The sequence below is a fragment of the Sorex fumeus genome, unplaced genomic scaffold (assembly GCF_029834395.1).
Source record: "Sorex fumeus unplaced genomic scaffold, SorFum_2.1 ptg000128l, whole genome shotgun sequence".
Classification (NCBI taxonomy): domain Eukaryota; kingdom Metazoa; phylum Chordata; class Mammalia; order Eulipotyphla; family Soricidae; genus Sorex; species Sorex fumeus.
The window spans coordinates 21,768,815-21,781,528 of NW_026606185.1; the positions used below are offsets into that span (position 1 = coordinate 21,768,815).

The 12,714-nt window shown below is 37.3% G+C and overlaps 1 protein-coding gene across 4 annotated transcripts in view; it reads left to right on the top strand.

Annotated features, from left to right (window-relative positions):
* Positions 1–12,714, top strand: part of MYOM1 (myomesin 1) — a 140,650-nt gene that overhangs the window by 41,832 nt on the left and 86,104 nt on the right. For all 4 annotated transcript variants that reach the window (XM_056138266.1, XM_056138267.1, XM_056138269.1 and 1 more), the window contains exons 9-12: positions 3,286–3,450; positions 4,664–4,825; positions 9,900–10,041; positions 12,504–12,703. In XM_056138266.1, coding sequence (XP_055994241.1) covers positions 3,286–3,450; positions 4,664–4,825; positions 9,900–10,041; positions 12,504–12,703 — 669 coding nt within the window. The remainder of the gene's footprint in view (positions 1–3,285; positions 3,451–4,663; positions 4,826–9,899; positions 10,042–12,503; positions 12,704–12,714) is intronic.

Below are 12,714 nucleotides of genomic sequence, written 5' to 3' on the forward strand. Positions count from 1 at the left end.
TCTAATTCTAAACCATATATAGACCTGGCATACATTTTCTGCACAGGACTAAATTGTAAATACTTATGCTTTATGAGTTCTACAGGCCCTGTTACAACTACCCAACACTGCCAATGAAACATGAAGCAGCCATGAGTAAATCAATAGGAATGACTGTGTTCCAACTAAACTTTGTTTCCAAATACTGATATTGGAATTTCCAGGGACTTTTCATTTGATAAAATGTTATTTCTCTGTTTTTTTTCTTACCTGAAATTAAGAAATTTTAAAACAATTCTTAAAGGTAGAATACAGAGGTCCAGATTTGACTTGTAGAATTGCCAATCACCTTAAATAAGGAATTTCCTCCTGGAAACAACTTATCATTATTTCTTAAGTTGCCAGTCCAGCCTCAGAGTCAGATAGGTGTGGACAAGTTGTTTCCATTTTTGGTCCTATAGAAGTGAAGTTGATGGGACCTGTGGTTATGAGAAGGGATTTCTATGCTAGTGGTTGTCTGGGAACACACAAATTCAAGGCAATATCACTTATTGGTTGAGAGCACAGCTTCTGGAAACAGCTGTCAGTGTGATTCTGCAGTATGATTGTGAGCATTTATTTAGCTTCCTTTTGAGTTAATAGATAAATTCAAGAAAACACTTAGAAACATAATTGGAATAGTCTGAAAGTTAGCTTGCATTTTCATATTTTGCATAAGAGGTCTTAGGAGAAGGGGTGAAATTTGAAAGAAAGGATCTATGTTTTAAAGTTGGCTAATTGTGAGTTGGAATTTTAATTGCACAATACAAACTTGAAAATCTTTATTATTTTTTATTATTATATCCTCATAAGTATTGTACTGTAGCACTGTCCTTCCGTTGTTCATCGATTTTCTCGAGTGGGCCCAGTAACATCTCCATTTTGAGACTTGTTACTGTGTTTGGCATATCGAATATGTCACGGAGAGCTTGCCAGGCTTTGCCATGTGGGTGAGATACTCTCGGTAGCTTGCCGGGCTCTCCGAGAGGGGCGGAGGAATCAAACCCGGCTTGACCGGACTGGCTGTGCGCAAGGCAAATGCCCTACTGCTGTGCTATCTCTCCAGCCCTTCATAAGTATCAGAGGACATATATTAGAGGGAAATATAAGGAGCCTGGCTTATAATAGTCCATCACATGAATAAACAATAAATATTTTCCCAAGCCTTTCCTTTGAGAAGAGAATATAGAATCTAGGAGAGTTTATGATACAACTCATTAGTTGATATTTTAATATTTCTAAGAAAAGTATCTTCCGAACTTTCAGTTACCTTATAAATTTGTATTTTCAGTAGAAATATGTATATCATTGTTTTGAAGTTAATCTACAGAATCACTTTTTAAAAAAATTTTTATTAGTGAAACACCATGAGGTACAGTTGTAGACTTACAAATTTTTATGCTTGGGTTTCGATTATACAACGATCAAATACCCATCTCTCCACCAGTGCCCATTTTCCACCACCATGGATCCCAGTATCCCTCCCACACACATCCCCCCATCCCACCCTGCCTCTGTGGCAGGGCATTCCCCCTTGTTCTCTCTCTCCTTTTGGGTGTTGTGGTCTGCAAAAGAGGCATTGAGTGGCAATCATGTTCAGTCCACAGTCTACTTTCATCATGCATCTCCCCTCCTGGGAGGATCCTCCAAACACCCTTTGTTTGATGCTCCCTTCTCTATCTGAGCTTCCCTTTTCCCTAGAGTGCCCGGCTGGCCTCTAAGCCATGGAGTAATCCTCCTGGTACTGATCTCGGCTATTCTCGGGTATCAATCTCCTATTTTGTTATTTTCTGGAGCGATAGCACAGCGGTAGGGCGTTTGCCTTGCACGCAGCCAACATGGCCGACCCAAGTTCGATTCCTCCGCCCCTCTCGGAGAGCCCGGCAAGCTACCGAGAGTATCTCGCCTGCATGGCAGAGCCTGGCAAGCTCCCCGTGACGTATTCGATATGCCAGACACAGTAACAACAAAGTCTCCAATGGAGACGTTACTGGGCCCGCTCGAGCAAATCGACGAACAACTGGAGGGCCTTACCTTTACCTATTTTGTTACTTTATGTTCCCCAGATGAATGCAATATTTTTATGTCTATCCTTCTCTTTCTGACTCATTTCGCTTAGCATGATACTTTCCATGTAGTACCAAGAATCACTTTTTTTTTTTAATTAAATTTTTAGTGGTGCCAGGAATCAAACTCAGGGCTCACATACGTAAGGCAAGTGTATAATTGCTGAACCACATCCCAGGCCTTTCAAGATTAAATTATTTTACTGAATAAAGTTATTTAATTTAATTTTGTTTGGTGGCCACATATGGCAATGCTCAGAGGTTACTCCTGGCTCTGCACTCAGAAATTACTCCTGGCAGTGCATGGGGGACCATATGGGATGCTGGGGATAGAACCCAGATCATGAAAGTCATGATAGTACCCTACCTGCTGTACTGTCTCTCCAGCACAATTTAATTATTTTAAGCATTCAATTTCCTCACATTTACATTTTAAATAATATTTTTACTCATCATTAAAAAATTTAAACAATATGAGGCTGGAGAGATAGTACAGGGGTTAGTTAGTTGCCTTGCACACGACTAACCCAGGTTTGAGCCCCAGCACTACATATGGTCCCCAAGCACTGTCAAGAATGATTCCTGAACAGAGAGTCAGGAGTTATCCTTGAGTACTTCCAGGTATAGCCCAAACAAGAAAAACAACTTTAACATGTATTTTTAATGAGTAACTGATATGGCTGTTTTTTCTAAGAGTACAAGTGCTGCTACAGTTTAATTGAGCTCAGAATCTAAAATTTATGAGTTCATATATTGCAACTTACTAAAAAGTGGTAGAATTTACATTTTGCAAGGCATTTAACATAACCTTTACATTCTAGTTATTGTAGTAATGAAAATAAGCGGATTATTTGACCAATGAATTAACATAAACAGAACTTCCATTATTTGACCAAGAATTAACATAAACAGAACTTCCATTATTTTCAAGATCATAGCATATCTGAATGTTCTGAATACTTCTTTAGAAGTCTTTTTCTAAAAATTTATCTGTCTACTTTTATTTATTTATTTATTTATTTTATTAGTGAGACATCATGAGGTACAGTTGCACACTTACAAATTTTTGTGCTTGGGTTTCAATTATACAAATAATTTGATTGTTCTTTGTTGTGACTGTTTTATGTTTGTGTTTATTAAAATGTTTGTATCTTTTGATGAGAAAAATGAATTACTGACATTTGTTTTCCACTGTACTCAGTTGCTGTGACTCCTTACGGCTATTCGTCCAAGTTTGAGATCCACTTTGATGATAAGTTTGATGTGTCTTTTGGGAGAGAGGGTGAGACTATGAGTCTAGGCTGCCGTGTAGTTATCACACCTGAAATTAAACAATTCCAGCCTGAGATCCAGTGGTACAGAAATGGTAAGATTTTAATTAATTCTCTTTTGTGTTCTTATTTGAAGGTTATTATCTGTGCTTAACATCAGAGCATGGATATCCTAATGATTATAGATATGGGCTGTAGAGAGAGTACAAGGGTTAAGATGCTTGATTCTCATGCAGACAATCCCTGTTCATCCTCAGCATCACACATGGTCCTCCCCACAACCAGCATCACCAGGAATGATCCCCGAGTGTCCCTGATCCCAAGTGGGAAAAAAAGGACTGGATATCTGTTTCTCAGAGTTGGCAAAATCTGGATATCGGATTACATATATACATATACACATATATACATATGTATATATATATTGCTGAACCACATCCTAGGTCTTTGAAGATTAAATTATTTAATTTAATAGAATTATTTAATGTAGTGAATTTTTGGTTTGGGAGCCACACCTGGCATATATATATGCGTGCATGTATATATGCACGTGTTTATATATATATATATATACTTATATATATGCATGTTCTTTAGGCCACAATTGGCAATGCTAAGGGTTTATTCCTGCTTCTGTGCTCAGGATCACTTCTGGTGGATTCACAGAATTGTGGGGTGCCGGGAATCCCTACCTGTTATGCTATCTCTCTGATCTTACTTGATTTTTTTGTAAAAATGCTTTTATACATATATATCAAGGTAGCATAATTTTAATACTATATGTATAGAGGTGATTTCCTATCACCAAGTAAATGTGAAAGAATAACAAAAATGGTCTTGTTTTCTAAAATATATATTGATTTAGTATCTTGATTTTATTTGGTAAAAAATGAGGTCTAATAAAGTTCAATAGGGCAATGAAATATGCTCTTTGCTCTGGGTAGGCTACAACACATCAAGCTATTGTCTTAAACTTTAGTTGTGCACAAGGGCACCTGGGCCAGTTTGGGTACAAGACCCCTATGCATTTAAAATGTGGGGTTTTGCTATTTCAGTTGCCTGGCACTGTGTGTATGTGTGTGTGTATGTGTGTGTGTGTGTGCGCATTATAAACATATACATATTTCAATCACCTATGTCCCCTCATCTTATAAACATGTCATAATGGTTAAAAACTTTAGAGACTTCCACTAATAGTTAAATAACTTTCAGTTTACAAGAAAAGGTAGATAAAAGATGAAAGGAAGGGAAGAAGAAAGTAATGAAGAAAAAAACCCTCAATTTTCTTGGATATGTTTTAATTTCTAGGTGTACCTGTTTCTCCATCCAAATGGGTGCAAACACAGTGGAGTGGAGATCGGGCAGCTCTGACCTTTTCTCATCTCAACAAAGAAGATGAAGGCCTGTACTCAATACGTGTGCAAATGGGGGATTATTATGAGCAGTACAGCGCATATGTTTTTGTTCGAGGTAAGGCCTAGCAAAAAGCAGTATTCCCAAGACTTTTAAACGCTGAAGCCAGATTAATCTATCCAAACATGGTTTTCATAATATTGAAAGAGCTGTTTAAAAAGTCTTCCTTATTATGCAATATAGGGATATTAACTTCTAGTAAAATTTGGATCTCGGGCCAAAGGATAGCCCTGAAAGAATCAACTCAAGGCATCCAGTTTCCAGGCTATGTCACTGTCACCAATGTACTTCTCATCTTCAGTGAGCCGCCAGTAGAGTTCTCTGTAGATATCCCAGTAGAGACACTAAGCCATAACTAAATTATATGCTCTCTCATTTTTTGGAAGTTATAGCAATGTGTTATTTTGGAATTTACTTCTTAACATTTATTTCGATGTTAGGGCGGAATGGTTGGGTTGGGTCTCACCAACAGTGTCAGGAATTGTGAGGAGGCTACTCCCATCTCTGTTTTGGGGGTTACTCACGGTGGTACTCTGGGGACCACTTGGTGGTAAGGATTGAACTGGGATTGGCCACATGCAAGGCAAGCACCTTAACCCTTATATTATATTATCTCTGTCTTCTCAAGGAGTAAATTTATTCAATCACTCTCGCCTCCTTCTTTATAGTTTTAGCTTTAGTCAACTAGGAAAAAAAGTTCTTCAATATAGTTATTAAGACAAACTATAATTATTAGTTTGTAGTGTCTTCACTTCCAGTGCTTTCATATGAAAAATAAAAGAGTTTTACCCTGTAAGATGCTCATTTCCTACTATATGGCACACAGAGATTCTACATTATATTTTTGCTGTCATGATTTAGCATATTGTCCTATGGTATTTATACAAGAAATATTTCTCATGCTTCCATGGGGCAAGAAACAAAATGTTCAAGATGAATGACTTAAGCTAATAATAGATAATGCAAGCCTATTAAATTCAGAAGTGTACAAATAGTTCTGCTGGGTTATCAAAAATTTTAGTAATAGTTTAAGATGCTTAGCTCATAGGAAAAGAAAGTGTTTATTCACCTAACAGCACTTGAGGGTATTTTCTTTTTTGGTGGGGGGTGGGATGGGGTAAGTGACTCCTCTATGTATCAGCCTCTTCTAACTCCTGTTATGAGAAGGGTTGAACAGATGCCAGAAAGACTGACAAATGAGCTACGTCCCCGCTTCCAGGCTTGGCTCTCATCTTATTAAGTTTCACTTAAAAGGCTATAACTAGCTATTTTCAATCTCCTTTATTTTATTTTATTTTTTTCAATCTCCTTTATTTCCCAAACGCTTTCTTCACTCAAAAATGTAGCCTGAGGACACACTGCTGAGAGGACTAACTGAGGATCCCCGTTCATAAACAGTTTAAGTCCTGTTTCTTATTTAAACCTGCACTTTTACTAAACTCAGATGAACTAAGCGGAGATATGAGTGTTACATCAGATTTCTTTTCACAATTATCTTCAATTTGGGAACAAACATTTCACTGGAATAAGTATTTTCCCTTCTTTTCTAAATTGGTAATGCCCTGAATTGGAATGGGCAAAGTTTCATGATTCTTAAATGCTTAAAGACACGTCTAGGAGAAAGAGCTATTTTTTCCCTTTTAAGGCGTTCAGTTTCCTAGTAATATTGCTCAATAAATACCTTAGGATCAGACTTCTGGTGCAACTTACCTTAGACTTTTTAGTTAGAAATCCCTGACATAGACTTATTTATTTTCTTTAGAACACTGTACAGGCATGGATCAGGAGGCAAAGGTTAGGTGTTCTTTTCAGAGCGCTTTCTAACAGAGTTTGTCATACTCATAGTGAGAAACACACATAGTTATGTTGATAAGCAAGTTGCAAGACTGAAGTTTGCTCTACTGGGGCCAAAATTTTATCTCTTGTGGCAGTATAAATTATGAAATTCTCTGAATATACAAAGAAATTCTGATTGAAAAGGAGATGAGGGACAATTTTATACTATAAATTTACAGCTATTAAAACTGTGTAATACAATAATAAAGGCAGTGGGGCCAGAAGGATAATAACAGTGGATAAGGTACATTCCTTGAATAGGGCTGACCTGGGTTCAATCCCTCACACTATATGTGGTTCCCTGAGCACTGCCAGTCAGTGACAGGCCTGAGCACAGAGTCAGAAGTAACCCTGTGCATCACTGATGTGACCCAGGAACAAAACAAAACAAAAAATAAAGGCAGACTCTCAGTTCAATGGAATAGAATTAAAAATCCAAAGATAACCCCTCAGATATATGGACAGTTAATATATGACAAAGGAACTGGGTGCATGAAGAAAACTCTCTTCAACAAATAGTGTTGAATAACTGTACAACTATATGCAAAACAGTTAGAAGTAAACACTTCTCTCACACCATGCACAAAATAAACTCAAAATGAACTAAACATTTCAATATTATACCAGAATAAATAAAGTACATTCAAGAAAACATAGGAGGAACTCTTCATGATATGGACCTCTGAGATATCATCAGTGATTCAGCAGTGATTTTTTACTGTCAAAGGAAAACAAATAAATGGGACAGTATCAAGCTAAAAACTTTTTCATGGCAATATAAACCAAGTGAAAATAAAATAACACTTTACTAAATAGGAGAAAAATGTTTGCATACTATCAGATAAAGAGTTAATATATTAGATAAGATACATAAAGCACTCACAGCAACAAAATATCAATAACTTCATCCAAAAAATGGGGAGAGGAAATAAGCAGCTACTTCCTTCAAGAACACAAGTGGATAATCGATAGATATGTGAAAAAAGGGTTCTTCATCAATTATTCAAGGAAATGCAAATCAAAATTACAATAATTATCATGCTGAGTGAAATGAGTCAGAAGGAAAGGGACTGGTATGAGTGACTGCATTCATTTGTGGGATATAAAAAGTATATAGCATGAGACAAATATCCAAGGCCAGGGTAAAGAGGGGCCAGAAGGACTGCTCAGTGGTTTGAAGCTTGCCATAAGAGTGTTTGTGAGGGGAGGGGCAAATGGCAGTTAGGATGGAGAAGGGACCAATGTGACAGTAATAGCTGAAAATGAACATTTTTGGACAGGAACTGAGTATTGAAAATAGGTAAAGGGATATACCTGATAACCTTTCATTATTTGTATTACAAACCATAAGGCCCAAAAGGGGAAGGGCGGGGCGGGAGGAAGTACCTGCTATAGTGTTAGGTGGCAAGAGATTGGGAGGGAAACTGGAGATATTGGTGGTGGGAAAAGTACACTGGTGAAGGGATGGGTTCTGGAATATTATATGACTAAAATTCAATCATGAACAACTTTATAAAATGTGTATATACTGTGATTCAATTTAAAAAAGAAGAGAAAAGAAAAGAAAAATAACAATGATAACATCTTAGCAGTGGGAATGCCATATATCAAAAAGACTGGAAAACAATAATTTTTGGAGGGGATTCTATGAAAAAGGAACGCTTGTTCACTGTTGTGAGAATTTTATCTGGTTCAGCCTCTATGGAAGATGACAAGGAAATTTCCCAAGAAATTAAAAATAGAATTTCTATTTGATCCAGTAATCTCATTCTTTGGCAACTATACCAAGAACATTAAGTGTACTACACTAAGTACTCAACTATAGTTAAGAAGTAACAACAGGGGTGCCATCAGCAGGTCAACCTGTACCTGTGGGATGAGTGCATCAGCAGCCTGATGGTGGCTTCAGGCTTCCTGATACCTCGAAATTGTCGTTGTGCCTCTGACCATACCCCAACAACTTGGGACCAACCAACTTTCCCAAGAAATCAAGTGACCAAAAGTTAGGTATGTTGGAGCCATGCCCACTAACCATCTCTGACTCAGCTATACAAGCTCTTTTATTGGCCTTGCTTCAGAGACCCATAAATAAATATTGGAAGAAATCAGAAGATGCAGTTAATCTCAGACCCATGCAAGGCTGAACAAATGGGGATAAAATGGAGGGGGGCAGGTCAGCCCCACACAAGCAGCTGCTTGCTCCCCAAATCCAAAATCTCAATTATGCCCCTGGCTGGATTCAATTGTTTCTGGATGGACCTCATTGAGATATAATTGCTAAATTTGCGGGTATGTGGGTTTTGTGGTGACTGAAATCTCCAGGATTTCTTGGGATTGGGATGGGCTACCTCCTCTCATCTTCCTGTACTTTCAGAAGCCTCAGCAGTCATATGCATACCCCAAAGCTGCTACCCAGTTGCTGCTACCCAGCAACTTCAACCTTAACCTTCCTGATAAAAATACTGAATTCTGGAAACAAACACAATGACCTCTTGGTATCTGTATTGCAAACCACAATGCACAAAAGGAGAGAGAGAAAGAAGAAAAGTGCCTGCTGTAGAAGGCAGCCTAGGGTGGTGTGTTGGGAGATACTGGGAAGGAAATGAAGGATATTGTTGATGGGAAATGCACTGGTGGAGAGATGGGTGTTAGATCATTGTTTGACTGAAACCCAATCATGAACAGCTTTGCAATGGTCTATTCACAGTTATTCAATGAAAAGTTTTTAAAAAATGTCAAAACATCCAAAATGTTGGTTGACATTTGGATAAAATAATGGTACAAATTTGCAATGGAATACTACTGAGCTATGAGAAAAGATAAAACATTACCTTTTACTACAACTCGAATGAAGTTAGAAGGTTTTGTATTAAATGAAAAATGTCAGAGAGAAGAGCAAATACTGATGATCTCTCTCATATGTGGCATATCAAGAGGGAAAGCAAGAAAATAAATAACAAACAAATGTCAGACAACTCTTGAAATATAATCACAGATCTGAAGTTACTAAGCAGTAGGGGAAAGGGCATTGGGGAGGGAAAGGAAGAGACAGACTAGAAGTGACACAAGGATGGTGGTAGAGGATATTTGGCCCTTTGGTAGTGGTGAAGGTCCAGTAACTTTGTTCACCAAAAGCATAAATTTTGACACTATTGTAACCATATTACCTCAACCACAGTATAATATTTTTAAATTAAATTAAATTTTTTTAAAAGAAGAAATTTGTGCAGTGAGAACAACCTGCTTGCTTGCAGGATAGTCTAAGAGGGTTAATAGGATCTTTCTATGTCTACAGATGCAGATGCAGAGATAGAAGGAGCCCCAGCCTCTCCATTGGATGTTGTTTGTTTGGATGCCAATAAAGATTATATCACTGTCTCTTGGAAACAACCAGTTGTGGATGGAGGAAGTCCTATTCTGGGATACTTTATTGATAAGTTAGTACTGAGTTCAACTTTAATTAGCGTTATTTGGCCCTAGATTTGCATGCTCCATTTTTCTTACCTTTTCTAGTCAAATTAGTTTTTCTTATGGCTTCCTCTTCCCCTTATCTTTTTTAAGGTTTCTCTCATTATCTGTCTCACTTCTGTGTATAAATATCTCTCTATATATTCACTATTCATTCTTCCTAGTTATATCTTTACTAAATTCTGAAGATCATCTTTGATTTTGATGACCGATGCAAGTCACTAATTCGGAATTAATTATGTAAATTTATTTATAGAATAGAGGTTATTTTGGAAGCAAAAAAGCCAGTATTCAATATATTTAATATCCATATTCCTGCTATACTAATAATTTTAAATTATTTTAGGAATACTAACAAAATTTTATTCACATTACATGTGTAGTTTATATTATAAAAAGAAATAACAAAAATAAATATATTAAATTATATTCCATCTATAAGTATCTTGCTGCTTTTATTATACCAAAACTTACAAGGTCTGATATTTATAGTTAATCTTGAACATTAATCATCTAATTATTTTTGTTAACATAGACAATAAATTTAGATTATTGACCTAAATATGTTATTTCATGACTTGATTTTTGTTAAAATCATTGCTCCAATTCTCTTTTCAGATTTGGGTAATACAACCTTGATTGTGAAATCACTGGGGATAGATAATCTGTGCCGCTATGGTCCAGTGAGAGTGTCAAGGTTATTAAAGCTGATATTTATAGCATAAGTATAACTTTGGGCTCAATACTATCCAGAGAAACTTATCATAAACTGTGTACTACTTTACTGTACAATTAAATGCTTTTGTCATTATTGCACCATTTAATGTAGAACTGTGAGGTTTTGGATAGGTAGTTTTTTCATCTTTATATTATCTGCTTTGTTGTCTTCAGCAAGTTTCCAAGGTATTTTCCAGCTTTGATCAGTGAAAATGTTATTGATAACATTATTAAGTATTTGTCATGTGCCTAGTATTGTTAGAAACACTTTGCCTATATTAACCACTAACAATAGTCACCCTTTGAAACAAAACAGTATAAAACTGGTAGTTAACCCAAGGCTCATACTAGTGAGGATACAATAAACCAGTAGTAATTGGCAGAACTAGAGTACAGCCTGGTTGTAATTTTTTGTTCTTCCTACTCTATCATGTTGTAGAAGTCTTTAGAGCTTTAGATCTAGTGCTCCCTCCCTCCATCTCTCTCTCTTTCAGTTCTCTCTTTCTCCCTCCCTCTCTCCCTTCCTTTCTCCCTCTGTCCCTCTCTCCCTTTCTTTCTACCCACATAAGGCAAAGCACACAGCTAAAGTTACTCAGGACTTAGGTCACAATAGTATTTGCACAGGAAAAGGAAACTTGGCAAAATCAGTGTGAAGAGTTGTCTTAACCTTATGCCCCTGGTCCTTCCCCTCTGCCACCTCAGTTCTGTAGCTTGAACCCAAGGTTCTCTCCCTCATTTGTCTTGCTCTGTTTCTATCTATCCTGTCACTGTCACTGTCCTCCTGTTGTTCATCAATTTGCTCAAGAGGGCCCAGTAACGTCTCGATTGTGACACTTGTTACTGTGTTTAGCATATACGTCACGGGTAGCTTGCCAGGCTTTGCCCTGTGGGCGAGATACTCTCGGTAGCTTGCCGGGCTCTCCAAGAGGGGCAGAGGAATCCAATCTGGGTCAGCAGGGTCAGCCATGTGCAAGGCAAATGCCCTACCCACTGTGCTATTGCTCCATCCCTATACATCCTATATATCCTACATAAGTTAAATCGTTTGGTATTGGTTTTTATCTTTCTGATTTATTTCACTTGGCATAACAACTTCCAATTCCATCCATGATGTTGCAAATGGCAAGAGTTTATCTTTTGTTATTAAGAGGCTATTCCATTGTGTATAAATACCAAAAAGTCTTCATACACTAACCTGTTGTTTATTACTTTAGCTAGTGTAAATAGCACTGCACTGATCATGAGTGCCTATGTCCTTCTGAATTAGTAAGTCTTTTAACTCTCTCTTTTGGCTCTCTATAGTTGTTACATTTAAAATGAATTTTTTTAAAAAAAGACAAATAAGTAAGTCACTAGTGGTGAAATTGAAGACATAAAACATGGAATGAGTGGCTTCTCCTCCTCCTTAGTATTTCCAATATAAAAATTGTAGGCGTCTGCTTTCCCCTTGAATCTTCCCTACTAAGGCCCCTCACTGGATTTCTTTGAATGAATTCAAAGACATGCACATGTTCCTGAAGGTATTTTTTTGTGGTTGAAGACACTTTGCAATAGGATGGAATGGAATGCCTGACCCTTATAGAACTGTCGAACCACACTTGAGCAGGATATTTTTAGAGTAGAGATCTGAAATAAATGAATAGGACTGCACCTTTGGAGAAACTCATTTAACCACACATCTCTTAATCTCTTTGTCAATCACTGTATCTCCTAGATGTGAGGTGGGCACAGAGACCTGGTCTCAATGCAATGACACACCTGTGAAGTTTGCTCGGTTTCCAGTCACTGGATTAATAGAAGGTCGCTCCTATATATTCCGAGTCCGAGCTGTGAATAAAACTGGAATCGGTCTACCATCTCGTGTTTCGGAGCCTGTTGCAGCTCTGGATCCGGCTGAGAAAGCTAGACTTAAAAGTAAGCATTTT